This window comes from Mercenaria mercenaria, chromosome 5 (assembly GCF_021730395.1).
Source record: "Mercenaria mercenaria strain notata chromosome 5, MADL_Memer_1, whole genome shotgun sequence".
Taxonomy (NCBI): Eukaryota; Metazoa; Mollusca; class Bivalvia; order Venerida; family Veneridae; genus Mercenaria; species Mercenaria mercenaria.
The window spans coordinates 67,072,079-67,096,742 of NC_069365.1; the positions used below are offsets into that span (position 1 = coordinate 67,072,079).

Sequence of the window (24,664 nt, forward strand, 5' to 3'; positions counted from 1 at the left end):
AAAACATAGCAAAATATACCGTCATTTACTGCACACAGTGACACTCAACGTATTTCATTACATCTATAAGAATCACTTCAGTGTTTATAAATACATGTTTAGCTAAATTTAGAGTTCGACAGATGGTACGTTTAAACTGATAGAAATGGCATCGAGTTTTAATTAAATGCATGAATGCGGAAATATAATACAGCTCAAGAGTTGATAGCAACATTTCGGACACTGCGACTGGATAACGGTGTTACATTGACAGGAACGTTTAGTTTTTGTTGGTGTTAGGGGAACAGTCAAAAACTATTTCTATTGTAGCTCCTGATTGTCCTATGGGACAATATACTTTCTTGTATGCTTAGAAATAATGGACAAGTCATACTCGAATTATGTAACTCTATGGCCATTCATGTTGGACGTGCACAAGGGCAATTAGGTGAAGATGGTCACCATGGGTGTCAAATATAACACATTTAGTCGGGAAACTGTTAGGACACTAAACATAGGACTCTGAGTTTCAAATAATTCTTTTATATTGATAGTATGACTTTTGTTCTGGGTAGAATTGAACCAGTGTTAAAGAAAACCAGGAAAAGGAAACCATCAATGACGAGTTTCATCTTTGATGTTAACATTTGTTGTGTATTTGTGACTGCAAAGGAACGCCAATTACATAGAGACAACACTTTGTGGTCGCTATATACAAGTTAGGCTGTAGTTGCATTAAAACTTAATGCTTCAAAACTTCGATCTTATACTACACTTAATTAAACATTCGTTGACTGATTAAAATATACAGGAGTACATACTTCCTTGTTGGAAGTGCCGCTCTCAGCTGACACATACTTAATTCAATCCTGGAACAAGAATAATCAAAAAGTAGATTTTACATTTTTACTCCCACCAGTAATTAAATAAATGTCATCCGTAATGAGTAAAGTTTCTTGTTTTCAATGGAAGTTCGTGACAGCCTTTCTTAAACGTAATTAACATTTACTTTACGTTGTGTTGCTGAGCCTTTCTATTTACTCCGTGAGAATTAATCTCTATAAACACAATTGTTAACGTAGAGCTACTTTTACATCTGATACACTTCTAAAACAGTTGGTTTGTTTCGGTGGTGCGGAGGAGCGGGGAGGGAGAAAATGGTTTCGATACAAGAGAAGACCGAAAGTTTCTCCTTCTAGCGTTGTTTCAGGGATAGGCGAGCACGTGGATAAAACAGGCGGGCTCTCTGTAATCCAGCTGGATGGCTTCCAGACATATAGAACTGAAGAGTGGTCTCGAAGCCACGTCATTGCGGGGCATATGAATGGAACTCGGGCACGAAAGCCCTTTTAGATTATTGTTACACAACAGGCTGTAATAACCACACGTTACTACATTTGAAATAGAATTTTACTAGAACTGCATAAGTATGCTTCTGTTAAGTCTTACTAAGTTAGTTACATTTTACGAACTGACAGTTTGTCTTTGATTTAATGTAATAATCATGTACATTCACAACGACTGACTTTTGATTAAACACACATTTAAATTTGCATGCTATTATTTAAAATTTGTATCATATTTATGTATATTATATAATATGATTCACTTTCTTCGCCCCCACCCACCACCCCCATTCCCCAACTGCTCTTTACTTCTGTGCACATATAAGTGGATATTACGTGTAGACGAGAAGAAACGAATTAACATATTATCATAAATTGATAGTTCAATATATATTTCTTGAAGTATATGTTGTTTTTTTCCCCAAATTTTTATATATCATAATATAAATGGCCTTCAAACTAAAAGTAGATAGGCGTTTATATATTAATGTATTGGTACTGTTATTCACATTTAAAGAGACTAGATCATTGCAGAAAGGTTGTATGTTGTCATCATCAAAAACATTCCCACAACATGAATCAACGTCATGAAAAACAAAACAAGAAAACTTTAAGGAGATTAAAATTCACTAAAGTCTTGAATATCGTCATGACAGCTTTTTTTTGAATTGGTTCTGCTCTTCTATAATTCCATCATCTTGATACCTATTTCTCTCTTCTTCATACAACATTCCACCAAGACTCCATACTGAAAGTAGAAAGTTAACTCCCATAGAATTTAGACAACTTTACATATTTACTAATAATTTGGCTCATGAACTGGTATCTAGAAAATTGTTATCAATAAACCTTTGTAAAAATGAAAAAAAAACTCAATTTATCTATTATTGTTTTCGTGCAATTAATTGATAAAAACCTTTTTTTACTGTATATTGGTGAATTTATTAGTTTGTAAAAAGTAAGGCTGCGTTATCACATTGATACTGCTTAAATCAAAAATAAAATGTGCGTAAATAAAACCGAATTTCTTGAATACAGATTTAATACTGCTAGGTATCATATTGACGTTCTAGATCCTACATAAGATCTTACATTAACAGCGTCTGATACTCGTTGTTCACGTGTGGTAAAGTCATCCGCTTTTTGACAGTTTTGTAAAATATGATACACTATTTTGAAGACCACCATAGTACGTTTTAGGATAATATTATTATAGGGACGCAGTCAAAGTCATAATTATACATGTACATGGTTGCATAAAACATGTGATAGCGAGTAAAGTAACTAAGGATTTTAATATAACATGGTATTAATGTCGCATGAAAACTAAATATCGATAGAAAATAAAAACAACAGTACATGACATTTACTCTCGTGGGTTAAGAGATCCTCTTAGGGGTATCTTGAAGATGTTTCTATTGTTGTAAATGAAACGTATAAACAATTTTATTGTCAATCTCCTTAGCAACGAGAAAAGTAAGAGAAAGCAGAGGGATAAATGCATTCATGTATATCAGTTTTGTGACATATACTCTCGTGGGTTAAGAGATCCTCTTAGGGGTATCTTGAAGTTGTTTCTATAGTTGTAAATGAAACGTATAAACAATTTTATTGTCAATCTCCTTAGCAACGAGAAAAGTAAGAGAAAGCAGAGGGATAAATGCATTCATGTATATCAGTTTTGTGGGTTGTAAACAAGATATAAATACGGCGTGTGTCAACATTAATTAATTAATTTCCATTCGCTGAACCAAGCCTAACGAATCAAATATCTGACTTTTAATCAATGAAACCAAATTCTTAGTGTTTATCAATCATTATGACACCTGAAAGAAATTTATATAGTTAACTGAGAGCGTGCTTAAACCCTGGTCAGTGCTGAATGAACAAACTGTGTGAGATATGTAACTGAAAGCAAATGACAGATTTTTATAAAACATATAATCCTTTTATTGCGTCCCTCACGTGATATTCTCATCATGATGATAATTTTGCACCCAGACATTCTCTTCAACACAATACAATATCTGGAAGTTCTGAAAACGTGTATAAATTTATTCTGATTCTGCCGATTCATTAATTAAGACGACATGTAATCATGCAGAATGGTGATATGTTAACGTTTTTTACCCAGCGTCACGCCAAAAGCATATACGATTATAAAATTGACGAGTAAATAATCGTTAGTGTTTAAGTATATCTATTATTAAGTGAGCGAATAATGAAATTCAAACGTTGAAGATTGAGTAACCGTTAATGTCTTCCGTGTTTTAGTATTGGAGTCAAACTCATATTTGCTATCGCTATTGTGCATGTGAGAAACCGACATATATTTCAATACTGAAGCTTATACAAATCAATTTCATTCATCTCCTTTAATTAATTCTTACTGAAGATACATTCAGTTATATTTATTCATTCGATCGTCACACTTCTGACGCTGCACTACTATATATATAGAGAGACACATCAAAAAGACCATGTTCTCATTAGCTATACATTTTTAAAGATCAAATGTTAGTAAAACTGCATTAGGATGACCAGAACATTTTTATAACCAAAAATATCATAAAATGCCGACGTGAACCGCTGCACGATAGCTATTTTTTTCCGATGATCGGATACCCAGATGCTTGACATTAAATATCATACCTTTGCGGAAAAAGGGAAACGGGCAAGATCCGAGAAACTATAAATACTAGTTATTATAAAACATTTTTAAGACCTTTTTCCTGAGAGAGAAAATGTATTGCTTTGTTGTGGTGTTCATTGTATTTTGAAACTTTCGAAGATCTATCTTGTAATCCCCTAGGTTGGACCATTGTCAAAATTAATTTATAAGTTTTCTTTAATTGCTCTTAAGTCAAAGTATCACCCGAGCAAGGTTTAACAATGAAATCTCAAAGCATCACAACTCCGACATTTGCAGTACATGATTTGTCTAAATTGCTTCCAATTCATTTATTTTGCACAAGTACTTTTCTCCAATAACGTTTCCGTAAAAGCTTAAATATGATTATCTAGTATGTTTTAAAGAAGAGAAGTACACTGTAATAATTCATTTTACTGGTTAGTTTCATACTTAATACAACAATCTATACTTTCGTTATTAGCAAACTGCTTTGAATAAGTAAGTCTTATGTGCCTGAGTAAAAACAAAATTAATGTCTGAGGAATTTATGACTTGAAATCTGTACTGTATGAAATGGCACAGTAAAAATTCTAATGTGTGAATAATCATCTGATCTAAGCAGTAACTATGTATTTACCATTTAAAATTTCTAATTAAAAGTAAAACAGATTGTGCCACATTGAACCTCAAAGAGAAACTGAAGTTTATACTAGTAGTTAAAAGTGATACACTTAGATGAAAAACTTAATCTGTATAGTGTCTGCCATGGAAGATGGCTACAAAAATAAAGCTTCATTACCAATTGAGGATCCCTTTAAGTCCTTGGCTGCAATGACATTGTCAATGTCCAGACCGAGGGCAGAAAACAGTAGTGGTTTGTACAATCCGTCCTGGCAGTTCCTTGAGGCATACTTCTCTGACATTCCCAACGTTACCGTGGCATACTCGTAACTCTGAAAGTGTTTCATTAAAATCAATTAACCCAATTCAATATAAATTTAGAAACCAGTTGCAAAAATGTAATTCACATACTTCCCTTCGAAATGTTAGTTGTGCTTAATTGCGATTCATCATTTCACGGCATTGTCGTTTATTTATTTGATTTAAGTTTTATAGATAATCGTAAATTGGATGGCAGAGAACATTAAATCTTGAAACTTGATACTTATATTAAGACTAATGTTAAAAATGTTTTCTTAGCTATTTTGTATGGCAGCCCTAGTGGGTCATTTGACTTCCGTACTTCAGAAATGCGGAAGTTAGAAGGCCGAAGTTTAGCAGTTAGAAGTAGGAAGTAAGACGTCAAGAAGTTGGATGTGAGAAGTGCAAAAGTTAGAAATCAAAAGTTGGATGTACGGAAGTCTAGTGTCTCTCCAGGGCTTCCATAATTTTGCCATAAATGACTGTCATGTGCTTCCACTTTACATAAATTTGTTTATATCACATTTGCATTGCTAAACTTTATGCAACATTTACTCATATGTAAGGATAAAATGTACAGTCGAATAAAAACTAGATCTTAGTAAAAATATCAGTTTAAATTATTTGACTCAGACCTTTCCCTGAATAATTTACAATAGTACATGAAATTATCCTCATGATTTATAATGCAGTTCTAAAAGAATTCACTCATCCCAAAAGCCATTAGTAAAATATATAAGATAAACAATATTTTGACAATCGCGATTATAAAGCTTTTAAAATTATTGGCGACTGATGCCGTTTAGTTCACCAGTTCATCGAATGATATTGGAGTTTTTATGTGTTGCTTTCATCGTGTAAAATGTTACAGGATTTTTTACATTATCGCAAGAATCCTTAAATGAGATAGGTCTTGGACGACTACTTTAGAACTAACAAGGAGATCGCACACCCCTCGAAGCTCTTGTGATCAGCCTATTAAGAACCTATCGGACGGGCTCTTAACAAGTGTTATCTCTCCTACGTAAGAATGGTTTGAAGGAGTAGGTTAGATGTAAGGAACGTGATATTCAAGTTTTCTTAAATTCATCAAATAATTCATCGTCAGACTTTGATTTGAGAACAAAAAAAAAAAAAAACAAAAACAAAAAAAAAAAAAAAACAACGGAACCCAGTCCCCTATACAGAAGACGTATTGAATGTCCGTTTATTCCTTTTTGTTTTTTAAATACAAAATCCATATATATATTATCGGAGCATTTTCGCGTAACCTTATATTTCTCCTGAAATGTATCAAAATAATTCTTGATAGATAGATCCAACCAACCCAACTATTCATGTTTTACCAGTAACACCAAAATTGTCTATCGGAAAAAACAAGCCCTTTTAGTACTAATTTTGAACGAAATTTAAGTCAACGCTAATAATAATGGACGGATAAAGGTATTTGATTAAGCAGCACTTGTTAAATATATAACTAAAAAAATCAGCCAATCGACTACTGTATATAGCTTTCCTGTGTGTGCACGTCGCCGAGACGAGACGGCACAGGTCATCGACAAATGTAGACAACAAATTCCTTGTGGTGCAGCCGTCGGTGTCCCGATTAAAGCTGTAGGAAAAAACGTTGAAAAGATCAAGTAACGACCAAGATGGATCATTAGGAATTGTGGTGATTCTTCATGGGGAACCTAAACGCAGTACTAAAAGGCTTCGGCCAAACAGTCCATGAAAACCTACAGTTAGACTTCAACTACAGACATTAGCGAACAACGGCACTGACAGGCAATTACGGTGGCACATCGTCGGAGACACCAAGAGCGGCACTGCTGTGTTGACCATATGAAAGTTGTTACTTCAACATATGGCACCTCCTGTCCAAAACAGTACAATGTACTTTTGAGGACTAAGACAGCCGAGCCCCATTATAGACAAGACCGTCGGTGTATTGCCCGCTGATTACTGTAGTTAAGCTCTCATTGGCCGTGTACAGTGACCAATTTTGGCTTCTAATTTTTAACTGCCTTTTTGACTTATATTCTATGAAAATTGCATAATAGTTAAATTTCTTCAGCTTTCGGCTTTACAATTTTTTTTAGGGCTTACTAGATAACAAGCTCGCATAGCTGCTCATGCAATATTATGTACGTAAAGGTTCGAAAGGTTCTGAAATAGTTAGAATTATTTGTACTTTAAAATGTTATTAGTCACACAATTCTTTAGTGGGAGTAATATGCATATGTTAATATTTATGTACATATTACTCTGTACCACGTTGTTTTGTGACTATGTAAAAAAAAAAATAAACGGGGTTACCCTCCAAGGGCCTCAAACAAAAAAAAAAAAAAAAAAAAAAAATATTATGTACGTAAGGGTGGATGGATCGTCATTCATTAAACATAATAACGGACGAACAGAAGAGTTACAAGTGGGGTCACAGGAGTCCAGTATTAAGACTGTCTGACTATGAAACCAAGGGTCGTGAGTTTGAGCCTCTGCTTCTACAACTAAAATTAATAACGGATAAGAATCACGTTTATCGGCGTTTTACATCCGGCACGCTATAGAACAAGGGAAACTTCTGTAATTGGAGATGAAAAAGAGTTGACAAAACCAAGCCTCATATACTGAATATATTTACAGTTGCGTTACGGCATAGAATCCTAACCGCGTATTTCATTAGCTATTAAAATCTGTAAAATCCTTTGGAAGCATAGAATGCAACTAAGCAAAATTATTGCAGACTCGGATTGACTGAGTCTGTTCATGAGAGGAAATAGAAAGTGCTACACCTTTAAGTCCCGCTAGCACCGGCTTAGATAGCAGAATTCTACTACACAGAATGGACTACATGGCCGCAAGGACAAGAAAATATAACATCACTGTATTCAAGTACGGGGAAATATTTTAAAGGCCGCCGCATGTCATTTAAAGATTGCTGTTGTGATAGTTAATAGCATCTGTAAAAAAACCCTTTGGAACATATTATTAGTGAACATTAACAACAATTTTGATGTTTTTGAAATGTGTGCGGAGTGTTCTGCGGACAAAACAGTCGGATGAAATTGATTCATTTACCCAACAGAAAATCATGCCTTTATACGTATCCCGAAATTTAATAAAGTAATACAATGTATTTTCATTGATAACTTCACGTGAAAGAGTTTACTCGAAAACGTTAGGACAATATTTGGCGTATTCAAAGGAAAAATTTGTACATTACCTGTTCGCAGTATCCCCTGACAGTATGTTGAAGCTGTTTCAAATCAAGAAGACCTGGTTCACTCAGTATTCCAAAATCCTTTGCTAGGTAGTAGATGAGGCCAAAGGTAAAGAATTGTTTGTTTTTCACTGACGGTTGATACACCTGATCAATCGAACAAGGCTTTGGAGAATACATGTCGTCATCAGCAGGTGCTAGGTAATTTTTGAGTAGGTCTTCACATAGTGACGCATTTCCTCTGCCGATCATGGCCACCATTTTGTATCCTAAAGTTCCGTTCCTGGAGTCTCCTAGAAAAATCAGAAATGCAATGAATTATGATGCGACAGAGACCACTTTGGTCTAAAGATTTTTTATTTCAGGATCCCTATGCTTTTACGTCGTTAAACGAGCAGATGATTCCCAGTATTCATACTAGAAACATTGTATAATAATGTGACATTTGTTTACCTGCTTAGCCGTAATTGCTTAAAAATTGAACCTTGTTTATCATGACAAGGTTATATACCGGTTGACTTTTTCAACTCTATTCCAAACATTGATTTAAACTATATTCTAATATGCTTGTTTCTGTTAAAACAAGCTTACGCTAAAATGACGTCACGTTAACGTGAGATGACGTCAATGCTTTTGTTGCGACGAAGTAAGAGCGTTACGATATTTTATCTACTGTTTTAGATTTGGGCATATTAGAATCGAAATAATGTATATCAAAATCGTGTTTTACCTAAATCAGAGTAATCAGTAAATAATTCCGCGGACGTATAACCTCTTTCTGTGTATTAATAACGTTAAAACACGGTTGTTCCATACATTATTTCTTAATTAAGACACAAAAAATATATTTGAAAATAGTTTATATAGTTTTATCACACCGTTTTAGGTGACCTTCCTACTTTATTATTCTACCTCTGTGCGCTTGCTGTGGTAATTGATATCTAAAGAGTTTTGGCGAAGAAATACAACAAAATAGGATAATACGATAAATGTCTCAGAGCGTACGAGGATTGTTCAAATATGAATGCATCTAAGAGCATAAAAAATGTATCCTTGATAGATTTCAATGAAAATTTTATTTGGTCCCCTCGTACTATTCACCTCCAACAGATATGCAAAGTTTCAGTCTTCTAATCCAATCCTTGAAGGCATTTTCATAGTCTTTTTAGGTATACTATGAAGACACTGGAATATCGCAGAACCGAGGTGTTTGCGCAGCACAAATGTTCGACCAGAAAGGTATTTTTTGAGCCTTGGGAACAAAAAGAAGTCACACGGGGCAAGGTCAGGTGAATAAGGAGGGTGAGGGAGCAAAACAACCTTTTCCTGCTTCAGAAAGTCTTGTTCAATAGACGCATTGTGCGATGACGCATTGTCATGTAGCAATCTGACATTGGCCAAACCAGTTGCGGGTCTTCGATTTTTGAAATATTTCTTCAGTGCTCGAAGAACTTAAGTCTTGTAAAACTTCGCATTTACGGACTTGCCTTTAGGTACAGCAACCTGAATGGCAGGACCCTGAGTTGTGAAGAATACGGCATACATTACCTTCTTGACACTCATGGTCCGCTTTGCAATGCATGGTCTTTTGCCAGACTTTGTTGCCCATATTTTGTTCTGAATCTTTCGTTTGGGCTCAAAAAGGTGAACCCATGTCTCGCCACCAGTGACGACATTTGGGAAAGACCGTGCATTGTAATTTGGAAACTGTTTAAGTAACAATTTTGCGCATTGCACGCGTGTCTTTTTCTGCTCATCTGTCAACAGATGGGGAATCCATCTAGCACAGATCTTTCTCATTTTCAAATTACGTTTCAGAATTGTACGAGCTGCTCCTAATGAGATGCTAACCATACTAGCTATTTGCCTAGCGGTGTATCTTGCATCAGTAGCAACTATTTCTTTCACTCTAGCAACCATCTTGGCAGACGTTGCTGTTTTCGGCCGACGGCCATGTGGTGCATCTTGTGTTGAAACTAACCCACATTTGAATTTCTTAAACCAACGAATAACTGTCGAAAAAGACATTTCATTATGCCATTAAACAGAACATATTTCATCAAAAATGTCTTTACACCCTATGCCAAGAATACAACGATTCTTAATATAGGACCGTATTTCAACGGCGTACGCTGACCTTCTTCCAACCATTTTTGTATTAGTATACACGAGTAGGCAATGTTTAGCGAGCGATAGACACAGCTAAAGTGAACGGATTTTAATGGGTGTGGTATCAATGTAAAGCTAACATGTTTATCTACCCAATAATCTTAATTTCCTCGTGATTTTCGCATTATTGAGCGAGATAACACTCTAGATGCATTCATATTTGAACAATCCTCTTAATAATACTGCAAACTGCGAGACTCATAAATTTTCTATTACCATATCTTTTTCTAATGGATTTTCACTAACAAGATGGTTGGTTGTAAAAAAATTAAAAATATCTTTATGGTTGGAGAATTTACATTTGAGATGTGTAAATACAATGTCTTGTTGGAAAAGTTCAAAAGAATATACGTCTCAAATGGTTGAACAGTGTAACAAACGTTTAATCTCTAAACTTACATTTCAACACACAGGGACTGACAATCACATTGGCATGCTTGTTTTCCTGTACAAGCAACTCAGCTATTCTTTCAGACATAAGAGTGGCACCATATGAAAGATAACTATGGCAGTTAACCCCGTATTCTTGGCCAGCAATGGTTGCGGGCATCTTCCCGGCATATATCGGATCATCGAGAATAAACGCTATTTGGGCTGAAGTTTTTCTGAAACAGATCTGCAAATAGATATCAGTTATATCATTTTTCTCATTAACAAAGTTTACTGAAGTAGAATGGAACAAAACGTGACAAAAAGCTAAAACTGAGTATTAAGGTGGCAAGAAAAATGTTATTTTAAATTTTAATTTTTGATATGACTAGCAAATTAAATCGAATAAAATACACCTGCATTCATCAATTCAGTTCTAGTTATTTATTACAATCGGTTGGTATCGTAAAGACGTAGACTCTTTATTTCGGCGATTTAAAAAGCTGAAAAAATGTCTTTGGTTTTCTGTCGATGATTTGCCAGATTATTTCTTTGGTTTATGCAAGCAAAGACACGTCGACACATTTTCAGACAAGTACCGTTTAATTGGGTTCATTTGGCAGCAAAGTATGATATAACTTGATTTCATAAATATAGATTTTTGGGGAGAAAACATTGCAACAAACTGTCGTAAGATACCACATTTCCGCACTAACAAAGAAACAACAGACATGATGCAATTTGTCTGCAATTTCCAGCTACCATTGATATGAGAATATATTAGACAAGGCTTGATAACAATATTGGCTGAACATACGACATTAATATTCAACGATAATGCTCATTATATGGCGTCGGACTCTCATTGTAAGTAAGCATTGATACAGCACAGTGTACGTATATTTGTACAAAACAGCCTTTGATGAGAACACTATGCAAAAAAGAGATTTATTTTTACTCTGGTTCATCTGGACAGAAAATTACAATTGTACGCAGGACTTTGATTTTTTATGATTTTGTTAACAGAGGTTTCACCAACTGAAGCAATTTTTTTTTGAATGTTTGTAACAAGCCAATGATATTATAGACATGGTTAGTTTCTACCTTAAACATATTTAACGTATTTTGTTACATTCATGGCAAATTTTATGTATTCAAATTGTGTTGAGACTGATATCATGTGTAACTTTTGTTACTTAATTAAACTTGAGCGTCCGACAGATAGTCTTTTGAATGGATAGACATGGCATCAAGTTTTATACTTTTTTATACTACTCGCTACCTGTGACGAAAATGTCTACTTTATGACATAGATATATACCGTATCCATGGTAAGCTTTGTAAACACCATTGCATTTTTTCGGTAGCAGATTTGGTAACCGTTTGTATTAGTATAACGCCATCTTCCCATTACTTCATAGGTGTTTAGAGAATAGTTAGAATCTATTTCCTTAATGAAGAGCTTAATATCGAGGGACAATAGTTGTTTTACTGTCTCCCGAACACCTCGTAAAACAAAATTGCTCATATGCTTATCGGTGAAAACATACTGGCTCATCCAATATTATCTTGAGCTGGGTGCTCGGCCAAATATATTTGTTTTGTTTTTGTTGGGTTTAACGTCATGCCAAGACAATTTGAGGTGATATGGCGACTTTCTGCTTTTAGTGGTGGAGGATAATCCCGGATGCTATCCCCTGGCATTTGAGTATTCAAACTCAGTGGTGAGGCGCAAGTTCTTTTAACCTTAATAACCTTTTAGTCACAGAGGTCTCCTTTCATATAGATCAACGTTGTTACATAGCCTAACAGTATTGCGATTACATTCAGGCGTAGGAAAATGCCCAAGAACAAGATTCATATTAATTCCACTAAAATAGTGTAACTTGTTTTATATATAAGCGAAAAACTAAAACTTCTTACGTCGACTTTTATTATTGTAATTTGTTGCCGTTGTATGGTTTCCACAATCCTGTGATTTACATTGTTTAACACTTACCCTGCTAAATTGCTATAATGAACGTGTCCATCTTTCAATTTAGACAGTACCATTAACTGTTAAAAAGGGAGCTTTCCAAAAAAGATACTGACTGAATGGCGAACAGTGCAGGCCATGATTATAATCTGGACTGGTCGCAAAGGCAGAATCAATCGTGTCCAGCATGATTACCTGACAAAAACAAGACATGAATCAGGTATTGGAGACAAACTACGTGCTTATGGCTGAACAAGTAAGGGATCATTAGTCTCACTAAGAGATAGAACTCATGGACACTCAATTGATAATAAATTAGGACTCCCTTCTGAACTTAACATCCTGACCCCATAATAAGATACTACTAAAACTATTATTTGAATTGTTGACAATACAAAGTATGCATTAATTAACAATGAAACCAATTTGTTTTTTATTTCCATAACAAATTGCATTACGATGGAAAGGTTCAATATAAACATCGCCGTAGTGACATTAATATACAACAACTTTTACACATTGAACATGTCCCTGCAAGTTATTCCAGAGATCTATACTGTTTTCGTTTTTGTTGGGTTTAATTGCACACTAGTATAGGTTGTACGGAGGCTTTTAAATTTAATTTATATAATTACTAAACTTATTACCGTCAAACAATTTAAAGTCATGACTTAGACGGACTTTGACAGAAAACTAAATTTCTCTTCTTTGGGAATACAAATGACATTGCCTACATATGAATCAGTTTTTAACAATTTTCAAAATCCATTAGGCACAAAAGTATTAGAAAAACACATTAATGTGTTTAAATGCTATACCAAAGGGCACATAAAAGAACATTCATCCGCATTTAACAAAATCCGCTCGTCAGTTTGATACATTTTATAATTATAAGAAATCCCACCAAGCAACGTTTGTGATTGTGACTGCATACTTTTATCGTTTCATTTCTTTCCATGGAGAAACCTCAGTTTTTCTATACTACGAAATAAATTTAACATGCTTTTGAAATCAATATAAAATTTGCGTGGGCTATTTTTTTCAGGAAAATATAGACAATGCCAAAATTAACAACATGATAGGTTTAACGAGACACGACTACATAATTCCACTTTTAATCAAATCAAAGCGTCTGCACAAATCAGCTGGCAAATAAAATTATCCCTTGTTGCTATGTAGCAAAGTTATTTATCATTTGATTTCGGCGAATTTTGTACTAAATATAATATATCCTTATATCGTTTCTTTTCGAACACCCATTTAAGGCTATTGAACCACTATTATTATAAACGAAGTTCGATTTAATGTTCTAATAACCTATCCTCACTCGGATTTCTCTAAGATGTTCCATTGAATAACTTGTTTGTGCTCGAATTAAACCTGGTTTCCGAGATATACCGCAAAGTCAAATGTAAGCAGCATGTGAAAACCATAAACATGCTCAACGAATTAGCAGTGTTGTATTTGTGTCGTACTAAATCTTAAAGAATGCATCCCAAGTTCAGGTCATTAAAGTTTAGAAGACGTCTTACAGCTCATAGTGTAAAAATATGGCGAAAGGATATGAAGTTCGTAGGGACCTCCGTGGCCGAGTGGTTAAGGTCGCTGACTTCAAATCACTTGCCCCTCGTCGATTTGGGTTCGAGCCTCACTCGGGGCGTTGAATGTTTCATGCGAGGAAGCCACTCAGCTGGCTTACGGAAGGTCGATGGTTCTACACAGGTGTCCGCTCGTGATGAAATAATGCACGGATTGGCACCTTGGGTCTTCCTCCACCATCAAAAGCTGGAAAAGCGCCATATGACCTATAATTGTGTCGGTGTCCTAACAAAATAAGTAAATAAATTAATGAAGTTCTTAAAAGCATGCAGAATGAATGAAACTCGGAATTGTACTGTAAAATTATGAAACGAGACAGGTTGTAAAATCTAATGTTAGAATGTGTTTATTGAGAGCACACTGAAAATTCAAAAACCTTACAATATCATACAATAAAGACAACTTTTTTGCACCTAAAACTGTTATAACATGTCAAGGGCCTTAATTATAGTGAGCATTGAAATGAGGTAATGAAACGCATAAATTTCCACATGACTGAATAGCAAAATTATATTCAGGAACTTTAAGATTTATTATTAATTTCGCTTGAAAAAGCTACTGAGATTCTACTCGCCAAAATCTGGCACAATATCAATACTGAATAAAGCATTTAGATTCGAGCATCCTGCAAGTTCAGTGCAATGTATGTCGTCATCCTTAGAACACACACCTATCTCTTCAAAAAACACGCAATTAACAAGATCTGTTATAATAAATACAGCTTTACGGATGGTATCCAGATTTCTTGGTATGTAGGGATAAATTTCGAGAAAATGTCTCGGAATAACAAATTTACTCAAAACAATGTTGGTAACTGTCATATAAAAAAAGTCTTGATGAAAAATTGATTCATCATCATCATATTTGACCGCTATATAAGTCTGATTGCCAAGGTTTTGTATAATGGAATATTTCTGCATCAATAAACTAGTGCGAAAAAATAGACGATGTATAATTTGTCTGCAAAATTTCCAGCAAACATTTATATGAGGATACATATAACAGATATTTCATGACAATATTGCTTGCATTTTCAAAATTAATATTCAAAAGTAATACACATAAGGCCGCGTAGGATCTTCAAATACATATAACACTTTTTATACATGTATGACAGAGATTTTGATAAGCAACACTATACGGACGTTTAAGATTTTGCTAGTTGCTGCTCTAAATATAATAAGAAGCTGGTTTAGTTGTGGAGAAATATTTTGCCTTTGTACAGAAAAATTTGCAGAGGTTTTAGTAAAGACAGTAATCGTGTTTTCATTTCCGTGATTTCGTCTTCCTTGATCGTAGTTTCGACTTTCGCCACCGTGCTTTCGATTTTCATTACCGTACTGCCGACATTCACCATCGTAGTTTCAACTTTTAATTTCGCATTTTCGACTTTTATCATCCTATTTTTGACATTTGATTTTGTCATCAAGGTTTTGACCTTAACGTTCGTGGTTTCGTCTTTCTTCATCGTGGTTACGACTTTTGGCATTCGTCTATCTGTTGTTCATCCCATTAGCACATATCAAATTAAATACGTATCTATATGCGAGTTCTAGTATTGCAGTTTAAACCTCGCTTGGGACATATACCTCTATTCTATTCAGTCACTTATCCACTTATCTTTTAGCTGTAGTTTGAGATGGGAGAACTTAAAGGAAGAATACCTGCATGTAGAAATGTTTATTGGAATTAAAAATCAATACAAACAAAAATCACATGTTTAAATGTGGCAATTTTCGGAACGACTGCTCTTCACTCAGTTTTTGCTATGTATGACTAGATCTACATTTGAGGCCAGTAAAATATTTTTGTACCGTTAACTTAGTTATGCTTCATTTATAATAGTTGCGGGAAAATTTATAGGCGCTTCTAAAGATTGTTTGAGCTCACATTGCACACGTGCAAAAGAAAGGATTAACAATTATAATAATAGTCGAAATTACGAATTATGGCAATTCAATGATGGTCGTGAACAAGGACAATTAATTGAAGATGGTCACCATGGGTGTCAAATATAGCATATTTAGTCGGGAAACTGTTGGGATACTAAACAGAGGACTTTGAGTTTTAAAGAATTCTCTTATTTTGATAGTGGTAAAGAAATTCAGTACAAAGAAACCCTCAATAACGAGTTTCATCTTTGATGTGTAATTTTGACTGCAATGGAACACAAGTTACATAAAGACATCATTTTTTGGTCGCTATATATAAGTTAGGCTGTAGTTGCATTAAAACTTAATGCTTCAAAACTTCGATGTTATACTACACTTAATTAAACATCCATTGACTGATTAAAAGATACAGGAGTAAATACTTCCTTGTTAGAAGTGCCGCTCTCAGCTGACACAAACTTAATTAAATCCTGGCACAAGAATAATCAGAAAGTAGATTTTACTTCCTACAGTGATTAAATAAATGTCATCCGTAATGAGTAAAGTTTCTTGTTTTCAATGGAAGTTCGTGACAGCCTTTCTTAAACGTAATAAACCTCTAGTTTACGTTGTGTTTCTGTGAGTGATTGTCAGACCCATTACTCTCCTTTAAAATTTACTCCTTGAGTATTAATATAGCTCTATAAACACAATAATTGTTAACGTAGAGCTACTTTTACATATGATGCACTTCTATAACAACCGTTCTGTTTCGGTAGTTTTGAGGGTTAGGTAGGGGTTGGGTGGCATTGGCACAGTTTGGGTCAAAAATAAGACCGAAGGTGCTCCTTCTAGCATTGTTTCAGGGATGGGCAAGCACGTGGATAAAAGCGGTGGGCTTTCCGTAATCCAGCTGGATGGCTTCCAGACATATAGAACTGAGGAGTGGTCTCGAAGCCACGTCATTGCGGGGCATATGATTGGAACTCGGGCACGAAAGCTCATTTAGATTATTGTTGCATTGTTGTAATAAGCGCACGTTACTACATTTGAAATAGAATTTTACTAGAACTACGCAAGTATCCTTTTATTAAGTCTTACCAAGTGAGTTACATTTTACGGTCCGACTGATTGACTCGCAGCCAACCCAAGTATGATCATGTACATTCAGAACGATTGACTTTTTATTAAACACACATTCAAATTTGTATGCTATTATTATTATACAATTAAAAATGGTATCATATCTATGTATATTATATAATATGATTCACTTTCTTCGCATCCCCACTTCCCCACATGCTCTTTATAAATTAACAGTTCAATTTATATTTCTTGAAGTATGTGTTGTTGTTTTTTCAAATTTTTATATATCATAATATAAATGGCCTTCAAACTAAAAGTAGATAGGCGTTTATATATTAATGTATTGGTACTGTCATTCACATTTAAAGAGACTAGATCATTGCAGAACGGTTGTATTTTGTCATCATCAAAAACATTCTCACAACATGAATCAACGTCATGAAAAACAAAACAAGAAAACTTTAAGGAGATTAAAATTCACTAAAGTCTTGAATATCGTCATGACAGCTTGTTTGGAATTGGCTCTGCTCTTCTATAATTCCATCAATTGACTAGCCAGTTCTTGATACCTATTTCTCTCTTCCTCATACAACATTCCACCAAGACTCCATGCTGAAAGTAGAAAGTTTATTCCCATAGAATTTGGACAACTTTACATATTTACCATTAATTTAGCTGTAGAAAATTGTTTATCAATGAACACCTTTAAAATGAAATATACTCATTTATTAGTTTCTCGTTCAATTATTTACTAAAACCCTTTTTACTGTATATTGGTGTGTTTACCGCTTATTAATTTTTAAAAACGTGTGTAAATAAAACCGAATTTCTTAAAGACAGATTTACATCGCTAGGTATCATATGGATCAGATCCAAAGTTAAACTAATCTAATGCTAAACGTGTGGTAAAGACATCCACTTTTTGGCCGTTTAGTAAAATATTATACAAAGAAATATTTTGTCACTATCTTAAAGACCACCGCAGTAAGTTTTAGCTTAAGTCACAACTGTACATGTTTGCAACAAAAGAGTCATTGCAAGCAAAGTTACTAAGTGCTTTTGGCATTACATGGTATTACTATCACATGAAAACTAGATGTCAGTAGAAAGGAAAAGCAACAGTACATTACCTATACTCTCGTGGGTTAAAATATCTACTTAATTAACTCACTTAGGGTAAGTGGATGATGATGTAAATGAAACTTAGCAACTAGAAAAGTAACAGAAATATGAGGGATAAATGCATTCATCTTATATAATAAGCAGTTTTGTGGGTCGTAAACAAGATATAAACAAGGCGTGTCAACATTAATTAATTAATTTCCATTCATTGCACCAAGCCCAATGGAAATAGTATCTGATTTGCAATCAATGAAACTAGATTATTAATCACTTTGACACTTGAAAGAAATTTTATAGTTAACTGTGAGCCTGCTTAAACCCTGGTCAGGGCTGAAAGAGGAAATGTTTGAGATATGTAACTGAAAGAAAATGGCAGATTTTTATAAAACGTATAATCCCATTGTTAAGTCCCTCACGTGATATTCTCATCAAGATAATAATTTTGCACACAGACCTTCTTTTTAACACAATATAATACCTGGAAGCTCTGAAAATTTGTATTGATTTATTCTGATTCAGCCGATTTATTAATTAAGACGACATGTAACGATGCAGGATGGTGATATGTTAACGTTTTTCACCAAGCGTCACGCCAAAGGAATATAAGAGTATAAAATTGATGAGTAAATAATCATTAGTGTTTGAATATATCTATCATTAATTGCGTGAATAATGAAAATCATAAGCTGAAGACTGAGTAACTGATAATGTCTTATGTGTTTTAGTATCAGAGTCAAATTCATTTTTTTTCTATCGTTATTGTGCATGTGAGAAACCGAATATTATATTTATATCCTTTCAAATTGAATACTGTAGCTCATACAATTCAATTTCATTCATCACCTTTGATTAATTTTGTACTGAAGCTACATTTAGTTATGTACTAAAATTTATTCATTCGATCGCCACGCTTCCGACGCTACACTACTGTAATATATCAGATAGATTGAGACACATCAAAAAGACCATGTCCTCATAAGCATAAAAATCATTTCTAAAGATCGAATTTTAGCATTACTGCATCAGGATGACCAGAACTTTTCTTATAATCAAAACTACCATTACATGGCGACGTGAACCGCCTGTTTTTTTTCCCTCGATCGGACACACTGATATTTGATATCAATACTACCTTTTTGTGGCGAAAGGCAAACGGGCACAAACGAGAAACTTAACATACTAGTTAGTAGTTACATTTGTATTTTAAAACCACTTTTAAAACTTCTTCCGGAAAGAGAAAATATATAGCTTTGTTGTGGTGTTCTCTGAAGTTTGAAACATACGGAGATCTGTCTTGGGATCCCCTGGGTTTGAACATTGTCAAAACTACTTTATAAGTTTTTTTTTAATTGCTCATAAGTCAAAGAGTCAACCTAGCAAGGTTTAACACTGAATGAAATCTCAAAGCTCAGATTTGCCACATTCAACTTTAAACAGAAACTGAAATTTATAATAGTTCAAAGTGATACATTTAAGTGAAAAACTGGTTCTGTATAGTGTCTGCCAATGGAAGATGGCTACAAAAATAAAGCTGCATTACCGATTGAGGATCCCTTTAAGTCCTTGGCTGCAATGACATTGTCAATGTCCAGACCGAGGGCAGAAAACAGTAGCGGTATGTACAATCCGTCCTGGCAGTTTCTTGAGGCGTACTTCTCTGACATTCCCAACGTTTCCGTGGCATACTCGTAACTCTGAAAGGGTTTCAATAAAAATCAATTAAACCAGTTCAATTCAAATTTAGAAACCTGCTGCAAAAAGGTAATTCACATACTTCCCTTCGAAATGTTAATTGTGCTTAGTTGTGATTCATCATTTCGCGGCATTGCCGTTTATTTATTTGATTTAAGTGTTCTAGATAATCATAAATTGGGAGGAAGAGAACATTAAATCTTGAAACTTGTATTAAGACTAATGTTAAAAATGTTTACTAAGCTATTTTGCCATAACGGTTTCTCTCAGCCTAAGGATCGAATTTTTCATATTGAAGCATTCTCCCGTTCTTCTACTTGACAGAAGTTTGTTTTTTACACATTTGCATTGCTTAACGTTATAAAACATTATTTATTCAAATGTAAGGAAACAATGTACAGTCGAATAAAAACTAGATCTTAGTAAAAATATCAGCTTAAATTATTTGACTCAGACCTTTCCCTGAATAATTTACAATAGTACATAAAATTATTTTCATGATTTATAATGCAGTTCTAAAAGCATTCACTCATCCCCAAAGCCATTAGTTAAATATATAAGGCTTTTAAAATCATTGGCGAACTACTGGTGTCGTTTAGTTCAACCAGTTCATCGAACAATATCTTTATTATCAGATAGATCGAATTTTTATGTGTTGCTTTCATCATGTAAATTGTTACAGGTTTCTGTACATTATCGCAAATATCCTTAAATGAGACAGGTCTTGGACTACTACTTTAGAAATAACATTCTCTGTCAAATCGACACCTCTTCCAGGAGATCGAATACATCTCGAACCTCTTGTGAACATCCTACTAGTATTAAGAACTGACCGAACTGACACGTAATATCTCTCCTACTGAAGAAGGGTTTGAAGTAGTAGGTTAAACGTAAGGAACATGATACATGTATTGAAGTTTTCTTAAATTCATTAAATAATTCGTCCTTTGATTCATGTGAGATAAAAGCTGAACCCAGTCCTCTATACAGAAGTGTTGATTGTAGGTATTTGATTAAGCAGTGCTTGCTAAATATATAATTATCGATCACACAACCGCTGTTTATAGCCCACATATGTTTGGGTATATATACGAGTTTTGGAAGGGTTTATACATCTGTCAACCTCCAGTGTGTGCACGTCGCTGAGAAGGCACAGTTCATCGACGAATGTAGACAATTATTGGGGCGTAAGCATCGGTGTCCCGATTAAAGCTGTAGGAATAAACGTTGATCAAAGTAACGACTAGGATAGATCATTAAGGACTTGTGGAGATTCTTCATGGGGAACCCAAACGCAGTACTAAAAGGCTTCGGCCAAATGATCCATGAAACCCTACGGTTACACTTCAACTCCCGACGTTAGCGAAACGACGACACTGACACGCAATTACGGCGGTTGTAGTTACAACGACGGGGACACCAAGCGTGGTACTGCTGTATTGACATATAAAAGATATCATTACAAAACATGGCACTTCCTGTCCAATACAGGACAATGTACTTTTCAGGACTACAGACAGTCCCTGAATAGAAAAGACCGTAGGTGTATTGTCCGCTGATTACTGTATGTTAAGCTCTCATTTGCCGTAGACAGTGACCAATTTTAACTTCTGATTTTTGTTGCCTTTTCGGCTTACATTCTATGGAAGTTGCATAATGGTTAAATTTCTTCAGCTTTTGGCTTTATGATTCTTGTCTTACAGGATAATAAGCTCGCATAGATGCTCAGGCAATAGTGGATGGATTGTCATTCAATAAACATAAATAACGAACCATCAGAAGAGTTACAAGAGGGGACACAGTAGTCCAATATTAAGACCGTCTGACTACGAAACTAAGGGTCGTGAGTTTGAGCCTTCGCTTCTACAACTAAAATTAATAACGGGTAAGAATCACGTTAATGTTTTACACGCTATAGAACAATAAAAACTTCTGTAATTGGAGATGTAAAGGAGTAGGGGCAAAACCAAGCCTCATATATCGAATATATTGACTGTTGCGTTACAGCACAGAATCCTAACCGCATATTCCATTACCTATTGGAACTTATAAAAAGTTCCTTTTAAAGTATAGAATGTTACCAAGCAAATAATAGCAGTCTCAGATTGATTGAATCTGTTCACGAGAGGTAATGGAAAGTGTCACACATCTCAAGCCCCACTAGCACCGGCTTAAGCAGAATTCTACTATACAAAATAGACTCCATGATTCCAAAGACCCAAAAAATATAATATCACTAAATTCAAGTACGGGTGAGACTTCTTAAGGCCGCCGTTTGGCATAAAATTGCTGTTGTGATAGTTAATAAAATCTGTAAAAATACCCTTTGGGACATAATAAATTATTCTTAGTGAACATAAACAATAATCTTGATGTTTTCGAAATGTTCTGAGAACAAAGCAGCCAGATGATAAATGATTCATTTGCCCAATAGAAAGTCATGCCTTTGTACGTATCCCAAAATCAAATAAGAGAGTACAATGTAATTTCATTGACAAAACTTCACGTGAAAGAATTTACTCGAAAACGTTCGGACAATATTTTGAGTAGTCAAAGGCATAATTGGTTACATTACCTGCTCGCAGTATCCCCTGACAGTATTTTGAAGCTGTTTCAAATCAAGAAGGCCTGGTTCACTCAGAATTTCAAAATCCTTTGCTAGGTAGTAGATGAGGCCAAAGGTAAAGAACTGTTTGTTTTTCACTGACGGTTGATACACCTGACCAATCGAACAAGGCTTTGGAGAACACATGTCGTCATCAGCAGGTGCCAGGTAATATTTAAGAAGGTCTTCACACAGTGACGCATTTCCTCCGCCAATCATGGCCACCATTTTGTATCCTAAAGTTCCGTTCCTGGAGTCTCCTAGACAAATCAGAAATGCAATGAATAATGATGCGATAGAAACAACTTTGGTCTAAAGTTTTTTGATTTCAGGATCTCTATGCTTTTACATCTGATTCCCAGTTTTCATACTAGAAACATTGTATAATAATGTGACATTTGTTTACCTGCTTAGCCGTCATTGCTTAAAAACTGAATCTTGTTATATTATGACAAGGTTATATACCGGTGGAATTTTCAACTCTATTCCTAACATTGATTTAAACTGTTGTTGCAACCAAGAAAGAGTGCTACTATATTTTATCTACTGTTTTAGATTCAGGGCATATTAGAATCGAAATAATGTATAGCACAATCGTGTTTAACCGAAATCGGTTATACGTCGCAAGAATAATTCACTCGGGCTACGCCCTTGTGAAATTAATTCGCGGACGTATAGCCTCTTTCTGTGTATTAATAACGTTAAAATACGGTTTTTCTATATATTATTTTTTAATTAAGACACAGAAAATTTATTTGAAAATAGATTATATAGTTTTATCACACCGTTTTGGATGACCTTCCAACTTTATTATTCTACCTCTGTGCGCTTGCTTTCGAAGAAGCATCGTGGTAATTGATATCTAAAGAGTTTTGGCGAAGAAATACAACAAAATAGGATAATACGATAAATGTCTTAGAGCGTGATAATACTGCAAACTGCGAGACATGTTTTTCTAATGTATTTTCACTAACAAGATGGTTGGTTGTAAAAAGTTTTAAAATATGGAGAATTTACATTTGAGATGTGTAAATACAATGTCTTGTTGGAAAACTTCCAAAGAAAATACGTTTCAAACGATTGCACAGTGCAAAAACGTTTAATCTCTAAACCTACCTTTCAACATACAGGGATTGATAATCACATTGGCATGCTTGTTTTCCTGTATAAGCAACTCAGCTATTCTTTCAGACATAAGAGTGGCACCATATGAAAGATAACTATGGCAGTAAACCCCGTATTCTTGGCCAGCAATGGTTGCGGGCATCTTCCCGGCGTATATCGGATCATCTGGAATAAACGCTATTTGGGCTGATCCACCACCCAGCTCGATCAACCCTAAACTGTCTGAAGCAGGTCTGTAAACAGATATCAGTTATATCATTTTTCTCATAAACAAAGTTTACTGAAGTAGAATGAAACAAAACGTGACAAAAAGCTAAAACTGAGTATAAAGGTGGCAAGAAAAATGTTATTTCAAATTTTAATTTTTGTTATGACTAGCATATTAAATCGATTAAAATACACCTTCATTCATCAGTTCAGTTCTGATTATTTATTACGATCGGTTGGTATCGTAAAGACGTAGACTCTTAATTTCGGCGATTTAAAAAGCTAAAGAAAATGTCTTTGGTTTTCTGTTGATGATTGGTCAGATCATGTCTTTGGTTTATGCAAGCAAAGACACGTCCACGCATTTCCCACAAGTACCTTTTAACTTGGTTAATTGGCAGTTAAGTATGATATAACTTGATTTCATAAATCGAGAAATATTTTTGAGGAGAACATATTGCAACAAACTGTAGTAAGATACCACATTTCCGCACTAACAAAGTAACAACGACATGATACAATTTGTCTACAATATTTCCAGCTACCATTGATATGGAAATTATTAGACAAGGCTTGATAACAATATTGCCTGAACACACGACATTAATATTCAACGATAATGCTCATTATATGTGGCGTCGGACTCTCACGGTAAGAAAGTATTGATACAACACAATGTACGTATATTTGTACAAAACAGCCTTTGGTGAGAACACCATGCGAAAAAAGAGATTTATTTTCACTGT

At 34.7% G+C, this 24,664-nt stretch overlaps 2 protein-coding genes across 3 annotated transcripts in view; both read right to left on the reverse strand.

The window, feature by feature from the left end:
- Nucleotides 1-1,850: 1,850 nt before the first annotated feature.
- LOC123557493 (uncharacterized) lies at nt 1,851-12,349 on the reverse strand. The gene is made up of 4 exons (XM_053544888.1): nt 10,667-12,349; nt 8,102-8,391; nt 4,757-4,910; nt 1,851-2,073 (listed from the first exon to the last, which is right to left on the reverse strand). The coding sequence occupies exons 2-4, from the start codon at nt 8,357-8,359 to the stop codon at nt 1,973-1,975; spliced, it is 513 nt and encodes a 170-aa protein (XP_053400863.1). The 5' UTR covers nt 8,360-8,391; nt 10,667-12,349; the 3' UTR covers nt 1,851-1,972.
- Nucleotides 12,350-17,252: 4,903 nt separating this feature from the next.
- Nucleotides 17,253-24,664, reverse strand: part of LOC123557492 (ectonucleoside triphosphate diphosphohydrolase 1-like) — a 34,185-nt gene continuing 26,773 nt past the window's right edge. For both annotated transcript variants that reach the window (XM_053543809.1, XM_045348974.2), the window contains exons 3-6: nt 23,703-23,944; nt 22,557-22,846; nt 19,830-19,983; nt 17,253-17,779 (exon numbers count right to left, since the gene is read on the reverse strand). In XM_053543809.1, the coding sequence (XP_053399784.1) occupies nt 17,700-17,779; nt 19,830-19,983; nt 22,557-22,846; nt 23,703-23,944 (766 nt within the window). In that variant the 3' untranslated portion in view covers nt 17,253-17,699. The remainder of the gene's footprint in view (nt 17,780-19,829; nt 19,984-22,556; nt 22,847-23,702; nt 23,945-24,664) is intronic.

Bases quoted from the DNA above. Each gene is read 5' to 3' on its own strand.
- LOC123557493 (XM_053544888.1), bottom strand. From the start codon at position 8,359: ATGGTGGCCATGATCGGCAGAGGAAATGCGTCACTATGTGAAGACCTA. The intron at 4,911-8,101 runs GTAATGTACAAA...AAACACTTTCAG, and splicing joins TCAGGGGATACTGCGAACAG to AGTTACGAGTATGCCACGGT. The intron at 2,074-4,756 runs GTAATGAAGCTT...TTCTACTTTCAG, and splicing joins CTTAAAGGGATCCTCAATTG to TATGGAGTCTTGGTGGAATG.